Source organism: Neodiprion pinetum, chromosome 3, assembly GCF_021155775.2.
Source record: "Neodiprion pinetum isolate iyNeoPine1 chromosome 3, iyNeoPine1.2, whole genome shotgun sequence".
In the NCBI taxonomy this organism is placed as follows: Eukaryota; Metazoa; Arthropoda; class Insecta; order Hymenoptera; family Diprionidae; genus Neodiprion; species Neodiprion pinetum.
The window spans coordinates 38,568,148-38,583,845 of NC_060234.1; the positions used below are offsets into that span (position 1 = coordinate 38,568,148).

General features: G+C 40.4%; 1 protein-coding gene across 1 annotated transcript; it reads left to right on the forward strand.

The window, feature by feature from the left end:
* The first annotated feature begins 664 nt into the window (after window positions 1–664).
* Window positions 665–15,321, forward strand: LOC124213535 (uncharacterized peptidase C1-like protein F26E4.3). Its single transcript, XM_046614912.2, has 8 exons — window positions 665–992; window positions 12,120–12,430; window positions 12,545–12,611; window positions 12,914–13,112; window positions 13,230–13,525; window positions 13,999–14,198; window positions 14,301–14,455; window positions 14,699–15,321. Coding segments are annotated over exons 1-8 (1,353 nt in total). The 5' UTR covers window positions 665–990; the 3' UTR covers window positions 14,822–15,321.
* The last annotated feature ends 377 nt before the right edge of the window (window positions 15,322–15,698 follow it).

The following is a 15,698-nucleotide window of genomic DNA, read 5'->3' on the forward strand; positions in this document are numbered from 1 at the left end:
ATTTTCACGCCCACGAAATTTTCGTCAGACAAATAATCAAGCCGGAACCTGAAAACGAACAGGTCATTTCTTTTGAGAATGCCAATCGGGGGTCATCAATGGAATCAAGTAACCGGATTCATCGAGCTTAACGCTTAGTTTATGTCACTGTAAATTGTTTGAATGAATCCGCAAAAATTAAGTGTGAGAAAATATTCGTGGAACCGACAAAATGTGCGGTCACGTGTGGCGAAGTGAATATTTTTTCGTGTTAATTCAATATCTGTCGGTCTAACAAAATATTTGGCTGGACTATTTAAATGAAGTAAACATTTTGTTAGACCAACAGATCTTGAATCTACGCAAATGAATATTCATCTTGCCACCCGTGACCGCACATTCGGTCGATTCAACGACTTTGTTCTCTCGTTGTGAGGCTTCTTAATTTTGTCTCGAAATCGGGAGTAAGAAACGGAGTGATCGAAGGATCGGCGTTCGGTTAAAGGACGGGAAAATTGGAGCTCGCGTGCCTGGCTCGGGTAATTAGGGATAAAGATACAAAGCGCCAGAGGTCGGATCCGCGGAACTCTAAAGTGTAACATTAGCGTTCTTGCGTGCGGCGATAGGTTGTTTTAAACGAGTTGCGGAGTCCACTCATTCGTTGGTTCGGTTAGGATAGCGTAAGCCAAAGTCAAATCGTAATAGCGCGGCGATACGGTGCGGACGCAGTGAGGCGCGCGCTTTCGAGCGGCCAGCAACGATCCTTTCAAACGTCGAAACGTTCGGCTTGCCACAGATAATTCACCAAACTCGAATCCTCGGTGACCAACCTTTTTGCGACATCGATCCGAACCGAAGGGATACTCGTTTTCATGCGTGAAAATCACTTCGAATAGTACATCGATTTTCCAATTGATGTTAATCAATTTCACGACCAATTTTCACTTTCGCCGATCGAACGAATCGAGGTTTTTGCATCGGTGAAGAAGACCTCCGTCACCACGAATCGCAATGTGAGTAATCTTTATCCCGTTTGTCTTGATTGTCTCTCATTTTGTTTTTTTTCATCACTTTGGCGTTTCTCTTTTATCTTTAAAATTAATCTAGTCTTTAACTTAGGCTAAAGTGTTTTATGTTTTCTTTTTTTTTGTTCATTTTTCTATCGTCTTTACTTCTTCGATATAATGGGAATAACAAAACTGTTTATCGATCTTTCGCACGTGTTGCGTATCACTTTTCATTCGAATATCGGCACTGATTACATTATTTTGCACAAAATTCTGGCGCAGAAAACCAGAAGTGACAGCTTGTTGATTAGATCTCGAACTTTCTCGTGTTAGTAATTTATCGGAGAATTGTTATGCAATGTTGATAAACAACAAACGTATTATTGAAATACAGAATGAGCTATAGAATCGATTTGCAAAAGTCACTTTTTTCTGTTTAATATTTGAACTGAGAGAATAACGGAAATTTTAGAATATTTATACTTTCTGTATCCAATGTATCTGGGGTTGGAAAGGTTATATACAATTCATTAACTATGTCGCGTCAATTTTTAGTTTCTTCCGTTCCCGCTGATAACGGTATATTCATAGTGCGGCAATTTTGCTAAATCAGCAACGTAACGTTTGATCACAACCTGTATTTCGTCGGTTAACTTCCGTTCTTTTTATCACGACCATATTTTGTAGGTACAATTTTTACGAAGGCGGTTTCACGTTTCACAAATATCACATTTTTTGCACGATTTATTCCACTTTTTTCCTTTTTGCTACCCCATTTCTCGTCTACATTTACATGACGTTTATCTCGTGCTATTTATCACCGTTATCTTTCGCCTAAATATCCGAAAACCGATAGCAACTTCACGCTTGCTACAACGAAGCAGTATTCTAGAAGCTTGCTTTCGCAGCGTAATTTTGCCGCCGATATGACTGCAGAGCATATCGAGATTGGTTGGCCAAACATCGATGCTTTTAATTAATTTTATTACGAGATAGTCGTACGTTAAATATCTGTTTATAACATTATTATATTCATAATTTACAAAAATGTCTTTGAAAATATAAAAATGGTATGTACAAGAATTACAAGCAAAAGCTTGAATGTCGATGCTTCGCTTCAAATTGCTTGAAATCACTTCAAAATGGTTGAAAATCCAGTCGATTCGATCGATTTCTGCATTTTATGCAGAATACTGTATTCTACCGAATCACTGGAACAGATTTTTTTTCTCGTATCAGCGATCAATTAGATATTGTTATTTGTTGATCATAATCGATATCGATGCAATGTTGAAATATTAAATATTCATCGATGCCAACTTTTTATGAAAACAACTGTTTTGATAAATTTCAAAAAAATAGCTATATTGCGATTGAAACAGCCATCGAAGAGCGAGATCAAATGAATTATCAACTAGATTTTAAACTACTTCAAAGCGATACAAAAGCTTTCGTTCAACTTCCAGTATTTTCTATTTTCATAATTTCCTAAACATCTAATCCGTGGTTTAACAATACGACAGTTCGATAAATTACGGTCAACGGACGACTATCTCGTAACGAAATTGATAAAAATTATCGCCTTTTTCCACAGCCAATCTCCCGAAACCGGTTCGCAGTTTCGCACTATCGCACTATGAATTAGTGAGAGCATAATAAATAACAGAGCCAGCGAGACGAGCTGGCCAGTCCTTCTCCCTTTATTATCACGGCTTGCAAAGTTGGCATTCGAAAGTTATGCGATAAGCCGCGGTGTATCGAGTGTCTCCGTAATGCGGAATGCGCTCTGCGAAAAGACTCGATGCAGTTGTGTAAGCTCCACAATAGGGCACGGAGTGACATTGACATTTCGAAACTGGTAAATTAAATATTGGACAGGTATGAAAAGCAATATCTGTGTCGGGCTGATCGCGGCATCCGGAACGACGGAGTCGACTGTAAGCCTTCCGATCCGACATTTAAAGAGGATCGCGTTAAGGTCAGCGATTCGATTATGAGATCTCAGCTAATGGCTATCTGGAGGTTATATGGAGATCGGCCAGGGAATTAGACTCGATTCGCGGATCGGGGCATAGATTGTATTTTAAGAAGTGGCCGTGTGACCTGAACTCGCGTCCGATGCATGTTCCGATTTGGCGGGTTCTAAGAGACGCTCGTTCAATAACAGCGTCGAAACAGGTAGACAAGTGATAAAAGAGGTGTCGGTTGAATGGATAAATTCGTCGAGGTGTATCGAGAGAGAGCGAAATGCCTCAAGTACGAATAAAATATGAGTGTTAAATTGCGACGTGGCTCAAGAAATTTCCGCAAAGTGAGAAAGTTCGTTCGAAATACTTACTTGAAATTTTACGCGACCTCAACTCGTCGTAACGGGTTTTTGAGTTTGATCTACTCCCCGAGCGCCATGAAATTTCAACGATGACTTTTTACCACTGAAATTGTTCCGTCGGACACGTTTGCTTCTTTCTAAATTTTTGCATCTCCTTCGATTTACTGGAATCAAGATTTTTTTAACAGCCAAAACACGGTAGAATTTTACCTTGGGTGTGGTAATAAATCTTACCTTTACACTGATGGTCAGACGATTCTTAGGATTCGTGAATGGCGATGAAAAAGTTTACGGTGCTCAAGTTGTACGCGAAAAGTGAAACAATGACGCGAGGACTCGCGGAGCTGAGGACCGTATTTTCCAGCAACAAAATCGAATAATTGCAGAGACGAAAAGAAGAAGTTCGGAACCGGTTGATATTTAATTTCATGGCTATTAAATCCAGTAGAAATTTCGCACACGTGCGGATTCGCATAAAATTTTATAGAGACGGCGGCGACAAAGTAATTTGTATTCATGATATTCACCTAACGCCAAAACTCGTCTAGAAACACATATTATCAGGTGCGAAAGGTTCGTCTAACGATATTCCGAATCGGCAAAATGGGAATGGCGAAAATTTTTCTGCAAATATAACAACGGTCGGATCTACGCGTGATGAACGGATAACACACGTGAAAAACACGACTGAATAACAGAATAAAAATAAGCGCATTATAATGAAAGAATGAATCGAGTGACACGTTGTTCGGTTATAAAATGTTTTACGGAACGTGATTGAAATATAGCTCTACCGTAACAAAGGTTACATAGCTGGCCGTTGACAGAAGCACTGAAGTTGAGCAACTGATACATGACGTAACCCCGTCAGAGGAGACGAGCCCTACGAATCCCGGAGCGGTTACAAGTCACAAAAATACTAACAATAAATTTACCACAGGGGAATGTTGTTCCAGGAATAATTTTTACAACCGACAATATACCAATTTACGTAACATAATTGCCTAGTAATAGTAATTCAAATGTAACAAATGACTGGAACGCCAGCAGGCGGGATAAATTAGTATAATACGATGATATAGGTATGTATGTATGCATTTATGTACATAACGCGGCGTGCATTGCTCGTAAATCAAGGCTCTGAATCATCGCGAGAACTGCATGTTATCTTCTCGCGGAGAAATTTCATCTTCTCGTGACTTACCGTCGTTTAAATACCTACGTTACGCGATATCAGATGACGCTAGAACCGAGTCACGAGTGGATATCGATAGTCGTTTATCGTGGTGCATAATAAGGCGTTCTTGACCCATTTATAGACAGATTCATTAACGGCAGGTTTTCATTCGACCGCCTGATCGTTAGCACTAACACTGTGTATAGAAACGTGCGTGGCTAGGCGTCACACGGGGGCTTGAAACTTGATTGAAAAGATATTTGAAACTGCAGCTTGGCTCGTAAATTCCGCGATTAAATTGCGAGCGAGTCGATAGATTTAATCGTCGAATAATAATTAGCAACATACACGAAACCGGAACGTAAGCTCAAGAATGAATCAAACATTTCGGTATCTAAATACACTTTGCCTAATCATCCGAGGAATGATTTCCACCGACGTTGATTACCCACCGTGCGTTATACATATTATTATACACACATATATTACAGCTCAAAAAGAGAGAGAGAGAGAGAGAGAGAGAGAGAAAAAGATACAGATAATCTTCTTAGTTTATTCGGTAAGTGGCGTTTAACATTAAGTAAACAAACGTTCTTGTATATACGACTTGTTGAACCCAGCGTCACATTATTCAGTTCGAAAATAGAGAACTATTTATGCGCGTAGTCAATTTCCGAACACTCCGTGATTTAACACCGGAATAGCTCTCAGCTTGCCGCCAGACGCCAAGCTTTCTGTTGCGAAGGAAAGAAGTAACAGAAAAAAAAAAAGAAAAACAGTAGCGAAAAAAGAAAATGGACTGTGATTACATACTTTATACGCTTTGAGTAATCTACACCCAAAACTTCTACTTGTTTAGCATTAAATTCTACTCGTACATGCAGAACTTTACAACAATAAAATGAACTATCCAATTAAATTTTTTCACATTAGCCTCGATTTGCCAATAAATAGTCTCTGAAACTAAGTATGAACTGTGACCCTTCTGCGATGCAGAGTTGCGGTAAAGATTCGTTTGCACAAGGTTCTTGTTTGGTTCAGATTTTATCTTGTTTTATCATCAGGCGATTGTCTCGGAAATGTAACTGTACTGCATCGGTTACAAAGCAGCGAACGGGATGACGAAAACACTGCAGTTGGTTCGTTGGTCTGGAAATAAGAACCGTGGAGAATAGAATCGGTTCGTCAGCCGCGCAAATACTTACCGCCCGGTAAGCAATTGTAGAAACACCTACGTGTCATCACGTGCTACGTTGTGATAGCAATTTAAGTTGTAGGCAAATCGTTTGTGAAAACGTGCGGACAGATCGGTGAGTCTCGTGACCGACACTGTAGAGGCATCAGGCGTCAACGAATTTGCACACTGGCCAATTCTCGGGGTAAAACGTGAACACGTAAATCAAGAATCCTGCCGATGAGAGCGATTTATCATATGCCAGGAATAGAAGGAGGCAGAGAGAAAGAAAAAGATTTAAATCGACTCCACGCTGGTTTTTTTACGATTCCTCGCGGTTTTGTTTAACGCTCAAGGAATTCCGTAGGAACGCTGAATCGACGGGTGGAAAACACTCGGACATTCCTGAAATATCCGACAATTGCCGTTAATAGCATAAGCACGAGTTTACCTCATCCTTAGTCACCCTGACGCCGATCAATGGATGATATGCAAAAATGCACAGCGGTAATGACTCGTGTAATGACTTGTTCTTCGAGAGAACACGCGCGGTCGGGCATAAATTGCGGATTTAAAGGATTCTTCCGCGATCCTAATTACCGCGTGTCAATCTAGATGTTGCGTCGCAGCATCCCAAACTTTGCGTTTTACGCTGCGGCGTGGTATTTGTATAAAGATGTCGAGGCGTCATTTTAATATTTAATTAGACGCAGCTAAACTGCAAATTATGCATCTACTGCTGCTGCAACGACGAAATATGGCCCGAAAACAGTCGTACTCGAGTAATTGATTTTTATAGCCTTTGTCGTCACTCGCAAAATGGGAGTTTAACTTTATGAAACGTGTAATTGGTGCATCGTTACGCGTCTCCTATACATTGGGGTTAAATAACTGACCTGGTTACAAGAGTAAATTTGTCTTCCCTGTGCCTGGATATATATTAATCCTTATTTTAATTGACCGGGCGTCATTAGATTCAACGAATCCGTCGTCCGTCTGCCCTACTTGCAATTGAATCACGAATTTTCTCTCCTAGATACAGGTATACACATCATTTGGTCGACGAAAGACGAGCTGCGAGAATCATCATGCAAACAAAGTTGCGAGCTTGTTGAGGCTTCTCAGGAACAAAAGCTACGAAATAAATTTATGGACGATTTTCCAGTCCGCTAAGTTTCATCGGAATTATTATAATATGCAATCTGTACATGCAGGCTATCGCAAATTTCAATACGCTTAGTATAACCACTTCCGGAACGAAGCGAGGGTCGCTTCATTATTTTCAATTCAACCTCTGCGCTATGAAAATTCCTGTACTTTAAATTCAATAAAATTGACGTCTCATCGTCTTTTCTCAGCCGAAGATAGTCGAATCTGATCCAATCTTACGAGCGGCGAAATCACAATTGTACTTATCTAGCCGTGGAGCTTAACGACTTTGGTAAACGACCAGGAAATATAACTAAAAATAAAAATTGTTCATCAACAGTGTCTCTTTGATTGAAACGAACGAGAACTGAACGAGAATAGAGAAATAAACTGACCGCACGCTACTTAATTTCAACTTTAGCTAATAATTTGTAGGTCGTTAAATAATTAATACAGATACGTAACGAATTACGAAACCCTGCAGAAATTCAGAAAGCACAGAGTTTAAGTTTGCCGACGAGGCTGGAACCGTTATAGGTCAGACAGAAACGTCCGCAATCAAATTTCTCCGAAACGATGTACAACGACTCGCAAATCGTCAGCTCGAAATTGACGAACCAATGGCTATCAATCGGCTGGCGGAATTCGATGATAACAGTCCGCGGTATGTTTAGACTCGAGGAAGAGGATCCGATAAGTATCCGGAAAACGCTTCTAGCTGTGTCTGCGGAGCATCGTCGAAACGGAGAGCCGAGCGGCGATCGAAACTCAGGAAAATAAGTCATCCTACGAAAGCGTAGGATTGGCAAGTCCACGGCGATCGCCTGCCAAGTCTTCGCTGCTAACAATAAGCCGATATAAGAACGTCGAGTGGGCGAAGATCTGCGAGAAGAAGCCGCATGGGGAACCTGGTTTATTAGCCGATCGCCTCGTAGCACGGTTTCGCTTATTTTAAATACTCCTAGAATCGCGCTATACTTATACTCGTTCGACCGATGATTCAACAAGAAAGATTTTTCTTCGTGCTGTGATCGCCCGACGCTTTTGGCACGATCTCGGAATATTGCAACCTGGTACGGTTGCAGGGTTGATCCGAATTCGATGGCAAAGTTGAACGAGTGAAAAAATGCGATAAAGACAATTTTTTCGAGCTACTCACAGTTAGGCGTACTATTTTCTCATTCTGCTGTGGATCGGTGAAAAATAGTTTGAGTGGAGTTTGATTCGCCAAACATCGATACCTGATTTATCAAATTTATTCTTAGTTTGGAATATTGATAATAGGTGTCGATTTTAGGTCAACCTTCGTTTACTTTGGGAGGAAGAATTCGCAGCGTTAACAAATGTTCAAGTTTCATTATCTCAAGTAGCATTATCTCAGATGAATATCTAGAAAAAAAAATATGAATGTTCAGCTGGTTATCTGCCCAGTGAGCTGTTACAACGGAGCATTGATATTAGGAATTAGGTGGAGAATGGAAACGATTCGAACGACTTTGCGTATCTTCCTGCACAGTCTCTACACGGTTAAAAAAAAAATTTCCCAATATTACAAACTGAAAGAAAAAGTACAAATAACGATTTGAACGTTAAAATTACAAAAATTTATGTCACATTTACTAACAGAAATGTATCAAATAACACAAATACAAAATGGATCTGTTGGGACATTACGTTCGGTTAGATTTTTTTTAACAGTGCACGTAGAATTCAGTACCGCTCAATTCAATGCTGTTCTAAAATTGCAAGGCTGTATTAATGTAATAAAGGAAATTGGGTGATCGGTCACAGCTCGTCGAAGGCACGTGCAGAATGTCCGCAAATAACTCTTTTACGCGATTTTCACGGCTCTCGAGAGAAACTCGGAAGTCGTTTCTGTACTGACCTGAAATACCTCGGGATACATTTTTTCCCCCCTATAACCGACGCACGCATAATAATCTCGGATCGAAATACGTTCTCGAAAGCCGAAACCATGGTCGCCGGAAGATACTAACGCGTTACACGTGCGATACGCCGCTTCGGAATTCATTTATTTTCACTCTGCTACAACGACTTTAGCGTTATACAATTTCAGCACAGCGGGTGAGCTCTCTTTCGCTAAAAACCGTTTTTGCACACAAGCCATGGTATTGAAAAATTCGAGCTAAGTATTTTCTCGATGCCTTCTTCGCGTTGTTGCAGATAGATATCGCATATCGATACTTCTCCTTTTTCTCACCTCAAAACCGTTAGTTGTCCAGTTTGACCGAAAAGAGTACAGATTTTCACATTTCCCAATTATCGCGTCTTAATTCATGACTTGTCTCTAAAGTTTCACTCCCATTCAAAAATGAATCACCGAACCGAGTGACTGAGAGATAACGATCGTTTAAGTGCTCATTGCAATCGAACTAATGGGAATTTTGCTTTGAAATTTTGACCACATATTCTTGAATAGTTATACTAACGATTCGTGCAATAAAAAAAAAAGACGATTTTTCGATCGGTCTAAACTGGTTTCCCCCCTTAATCTTTTCCACGCCGCTACGCATCGCACCTTGAAAATTTACGTATAGTAGTCATACGTATAACAATACCACGTGTACTACATGCTTTGTGTAAATATGTAAACGAAATTCTTACGGGGACTAATATGTTGCACAATATGGGTCACACGGTACATTTGATGCTCTCAGATAAACTGAAACGATTTTAATACACAGCAAGAACTCAAACACCGAGTATTCACTGATAAAAACTGTTTCATCTGTGCCATGCCGCTTGTGTACAACACGATATTAAATATTCGTTTTTTTTACCTCCCTTGTTTGAATCGAGGCGTGAGATTTTTATGGGACACATTACTGAGTTTAACAATTTTTATCAAATTACCGACGTCATCGGAAGCGATTGAACGATTAATTGAAACACTGTATAAATAATAACGATAGGTTCTATGTTTTTAATTTTTTTTACCTGGTTCTCTGACATATCCCGCTTGGTGCAGACCTGAAATTAGTACATCAAGATTATTCGTGTTGAATATTTATGCCCAAGATAGTTAAAAAAAAAAAAAAAAAATACTGATAGTTAGAAAAAATCGTAGTAAATGTTTTTTTTTTTTCTCGTCCCGGTGAATAGATTCTATGAAAATATTTGCACAATTGCAGAATAGTAACCTAGCGGAGTAGCTGTACAACGGAGTGCGTGACACGTAGGACTATTCATAGCGCAAATATGTCACACACCATTTACGCGAAATGACTGTTGTATGTACGTAAATACTCGTAGAGTATATATACGCTTGTTATAATTCAAATTACAAAATTTTTGCCGTGTCTCGGTTCAGCTTTCTGCATATATTTGTGCGTCATTGAAAAGCGCGAACAGCTCGCATCGTTTTATGAATCATATTTCCTCGGCACGTGTTTGTCTTGTGACGACAATTTCCGACAGGAGGGGGATGCTGTGGAAAATCGGGAGTGATTCTATGTTCACATATTTAAAAGCGACCGGGAGCTTTTTGCAATGAAATTTCGTCTACGGAAGATCCGAGAATAAGAGTATAAACATCAGGTTGACGGGTCAAACGGAACGGCGGCATGCACATCTGCCAGACCTTGGACGAGTTCTAAATTCTCTCTGTTGTACAAGTAAAGTTAGGCGGGTGACATAACGCTTGGGAATTAAACCGCGGTGGAGAATTTAAATTTAAGATAAGCGCGCTCGCTCGCCGTTCTGCTTGCAGCAATTGCGGCAATGTGTGTAAGTAATCGGGCGATATTGTTCGCAGGAAATTTGAAACCTCTTGAAGGTGTAAAATATTTATCTCTGTTAAAAATATCCCCAACACGTGAAAAGGCGAGTCAATGTATCGAACGGGAATTTTTAACGTCAAATTTTATTTCCTCAGTTCGGTCGGTGCGTGATTCGATAAAATCGATTTTATTTATTGACCGAGACGATAATGCGAGCGAAAATATTCAGCCGGAATATCAGCTGTTGGAACTGGTTGTAAGCCGGAATTTGCGTGGTGGAATTATGCCGCAGATTGCGCGGAACTGACGTGGCTGTGCGAAAATTTACGCACAATACGTGCATGCTACGAAGATTCGTAATCCATCAATGGACGATGATGCGACCGTTTCGGCGAATGAGCCATGAATGAATAGTCCTCGACTATGAGCGTGAGTCGGTGCAGGATGAAACGGGTCTGCGTAAGCGTGTGTAAAAGATAAAAAAAAAATAAAAAATCCTGATCGTTAAGAGAAATAAGAGACATTACAGGCAGCAAAGGTATATTTGCAGACTTTATTTCTGTGCGTACATATAACTCAGTTTCTAATTCTCGAGAGTTGGGTAATCCCTTGGTTATTTTCACGGAAATTAACCTGCTGATGGCGATCGTTTGTCGGCATAGAAAATAGACAACCCGTGAGATGTGAAAACAGTTTTCCTTGGCTGCAGGGGGAATGGAACGATTCTTTGAGGTCACATATTACCATAGCCACAGAGCGAAGTTAATTTTTCAAGTTTCCGAACTGAGCAGTTTGATCCCGTCTGACCGGGAAGAGATGCATTTTTCACCACGCATAAGCGAAAGCGAAATCTTATAACGTAAACTAACAAAAGTCAAATAAATTCGAAGCCCGCAGGGGATAATTGTTCATATCACGGATGTACGCAGTATTTTTTAACACGCACTTTCACGTCAAAGCGAAAGGCAACGAATTAGATCAGATATATTTACCCTCCCTGATTTGCAGTTTATTTTTACCACCTTACTTTCACATTTTCTTTTTTTCCTTTTCATTTATAAATACAGCTTACAACGATCACATGCACCGCGTTTACTGCAGCTTGTTGAACGCGGTCGGTGGATTCTTGAACAAAGATAACAAAAAAAAAAAAACCACAATCATAAAGAAAGAAGAAACTCGCATAATAAGGTCGTGCAATAAAAATGTGCAAAAATATCTGAAAACGTGCCAAGGTGCACATTTACTTGTCCGTTGGAGGGAAGGAGGGAAGGGAGAGGCTTTTCTACCTTTTTTTCGCAACATCAACGCGAGTCATTTCATCGAGATAATTGAGGCGCACAATCAGTACGAGTCATGCCTAAAAAAATACTCGTGACGTCCTTGCACGTAGTTGTTGTCCGAACGACTCGAAATACCGCGAATTCGTCACTGCAGAGGAGTAAAAATTTTCCCACCGCACCCGATTCGCCGGACGATCTGCAGAGGCACAGAACTTGGCTCGATATTTGGACGTTCTGTAGTTTTACAGCCTTACTCATTTGAAAATACATCCGTGTTCCAGGACGCGAAGCAGGAACAACGACTTTCCGTTGACGATGTTCATCGGGGCGTTCGTCTTGACGCTTTTCTTCAGCTACGCGCAGGGCATTCCCGATTTTTCCGACCTACCGCCAGGGCCGTACTGCGGTGCACAATATCCGGCATTGCGATGCTGCGATGGGCGTAAAGACGTCTGCAGTGCTCCGATTGTCGGGACGTTGTGCTACTGCGACGATTTTTGCGACCGAAATGTAACCTCAGATTGCTGTCCCGATTACTGGTCCCACTGCAAAGGGATGCCTGTAGACATTGGACCACCGAAAAGTGTCAGAGGTAAAGAAATGCCGTTGATTGTTAACGGATTCTCATCATTGATAGGGAACGAATTAAATTTAGTTATTTTAAACACACCTTTTCTAAGCAATAACAAATTGCTTTTCGTTACAGCCAGCTGTTTCTACGAGGGGAAATATTACGGTCACGGACACTCGACGAAGGAGAATTGTAACAAATGGTAGGTTGATCGATTGAAAATGTTTCAACGTGTCCGTAATTTATCTAATTGACTAATTATATGGTATATAAGGGGAGAGGCGGGCAAAATATGCCCACTAAGGGAGGAATAACGTTAGGCCAATTTCGTCGACGCAATTTTTTTTTCGTCGGTCTAAAAATAAATTTCAAGTGTAATCGGCATTTTTTGAAATCCCATTTGATTGTATACGGGGCCCATTTTGTCCGCCTCTTCCCTGTATAGCATCGTGGATAAAGGGAAACACGTGAAATCAATTGATCGCTAATTTTTTATCATCTTAGCAAATGTTCAGCTTTGGGAAGGAAGCCGGAAATGCTTTGCGAGACGAACCGTTGCTTGGTGGAACCCGAGATCATCGATGCTGTGAATTACGAAAGTGATCGGTTGGGATGGCGGGCTGAAAACCACTCCGAATTCTGGGGAAGAACCCTCGCCGAGGGCATGAAGTTGAGACTGGGAACGTTGAACCCCGCGGAATACGTGAGCGTTATTTATTATCGCGATCATTATTTCGCTCCGTTTACAATTTTTCCAGTAAACTTTTCAAGCACGCGGCTGATTGAGAAATGAAGCAAAAATTTCATGCAAATTTCACAGGTGACCAAGATGATCCCGATTCGCGAAGTCTACGACCCCGACAAGCTTCCCAAATACTTCGATTCCAGAAATAAATGGAGGGGCATGATCGGCGGTATCAGAGACCAAGAATGGTGCGGGGCTTCGTGGGCTTTGTCCACCGTCGACGTCGCTTCCGATCGCTACGGCATCATAAGCATGGGACGAGAAGTCGTCGCGCTTTCCGCCCAGCATCTCTTGTCCTGCAACAACCGAGGACAGCAAGGATGCGGAGGCGGCTACCTGGACAGGGCCTGGATTTTCGTTAAGAAAAATGGGTGAGGCTGCCTGAGATCTTCTTTCACTTTTCCGAATCTCTGGCGATGAGAAAAATTTCATCTGTCATGTTACCAAAATATCCTACAGAGAAAAATCCGTATCGTTGTAATAACGGGTTGAACATGGTTGAAAGTACAAGTAAATGTGGCACAAGTATCTGTACTCAGTGTAAATATCATATTGCTACTGCAACGTCGAATATGCTGGTTTAATTTGCCACATTTTTATCATCAAATAAGACCGTGTCATCAATTTTTCATTGTGCCAGTATCGAATTATGAGGAAATATAATACGAGTGACCCTAATCGAAATGAATTAATAATTAACACAGACCAGATTTTCTGGTTATCAAGCTATAAAACTTATTCTAATTTTTAGTAGCAAAAACAATATTTTTCGATTATGGTAAAATGGTACGACGAAAATTATAAATCTTCTGATTAATAACCTGGATTTTAACTTTCGTTGCAGTCTGGTAGACGAAGATTGTTATCCGTGGACGGGCGTCAACGGAAAATGTAAAATCCCAAAAAGAATAACTCTTGACCAAACTCAGTGCCGAAGGCCGCCCGGTTCGACCAGGAAAGAATTGTACAAAATGGGCCCAGCCTATCGTTTGGGAAATGAAACGGACATCATGCATGAGATGAATAAGTCAGGACCGGTGCAAGGTAAATATATCCTGCAGACAAGAGGTCGGGACTGTGCGTGGAAATACTGTGAAATCCAAACGGCCCTGTGAACTCGACTTTAACTATTTTCTTATTTTACAGCTACGATCAAAGTCTACCCCGATCTATTCGTCTACAAATCTGGTATATACAGGCATTCCCCGACGGTAGAAGATTCTCGCACAAGCTATCATTCCGTCAGAATAGTCGGTTGGGGCGAAGAAATCGTTTCGTACGGACCACCGGTAAAATACTGGGTAAGTTTTCGAAAACGGGCAATATTAGATACTCTCCTTTATCTGGTGAAAATTTTAAACCGAATGGTCAGAAGATTTCAGAATCGGTTTTGTCGTTTTTGAGGTGATAAAGCCACACCTTGTGTATCGAAGGTATAAGACTTACCAGTCTGAATTGGTGCGCTTATTGAAGAAATGAAACGCGTGTTGTATTTGAAAATCGGTTCTCTTGAATTTCACGTATGCTTCTTATCGTTTCCTCAGGTCGTGGCCAATTCCTGGGGTAAGCATTGGGGTGAAAACGGATTCTTCAGGATTTTACGAGGAGTGAACGAATGTGAGATCGAAACCTTTGTCTTGGCTGCCTGGCCCAAGGCAATACTGTAGATATACGAACGTATTTTCACGTGTTCACATTTTTCTATCTACACACGATGAATATAAGAATCATACAGACAACGTTCACGAATCACCGCTGTATTTATTAGCACACTATGTATACTAATAACTCGACAGTTTCGATAATAATAACATAATATAATACTAAACATATTGTATGTATACGTGTATAAGATATTTCAAGTGAAGAAAAATAACTCGTATTGATAACGAACTCTTTACTACGTTATACGTATAATATACATACATATATATACACACATAAAATTACACGTAAATGTATATTTTTATGATGACAATATTTTATCAAAATATTATAATGACATACGTACCACTTATGTAAACTCTGCCATATTATTCACTAAGATGCACAAATTATTTAATAAAATATCACATACCTAGGTTATATGTGTTATAACAGTAAGTCTTCGCAACTTTACTATTCTCGATAATTCTAGAAATGAGAAATAACAACATTTGATTTGATAATAAAGTAATATTGCAAGAAAAAAAAAGAACGCCGTTAGTCAATGAAACTGCAACGATTACACAATTATTCCAAAACTCGTACATTCTAATACAGAGGAAACAGGTGGATAAAAGTAGGATCTTTCTTTCTTGTAGAATTCCTTCACCCGGGTTTGATGAGAAACCGGTGGTTCTAATCATCAAATTCAAATAAAATAATACACATGAATGGCGTTCTATGATTAAACAAGATTCGTTGATGAAGAGAATGTAGAATGCAGACGGGGAGCCCTCGCAGCTTAGCCATTTCAAATTTCCCGCTGGACGCTTCTCGTTCGGTACGTCAGGTGAAGCGTGTGGTTCGCGACTTCGCCGAAAGGTGGAGATGCGATTCGAC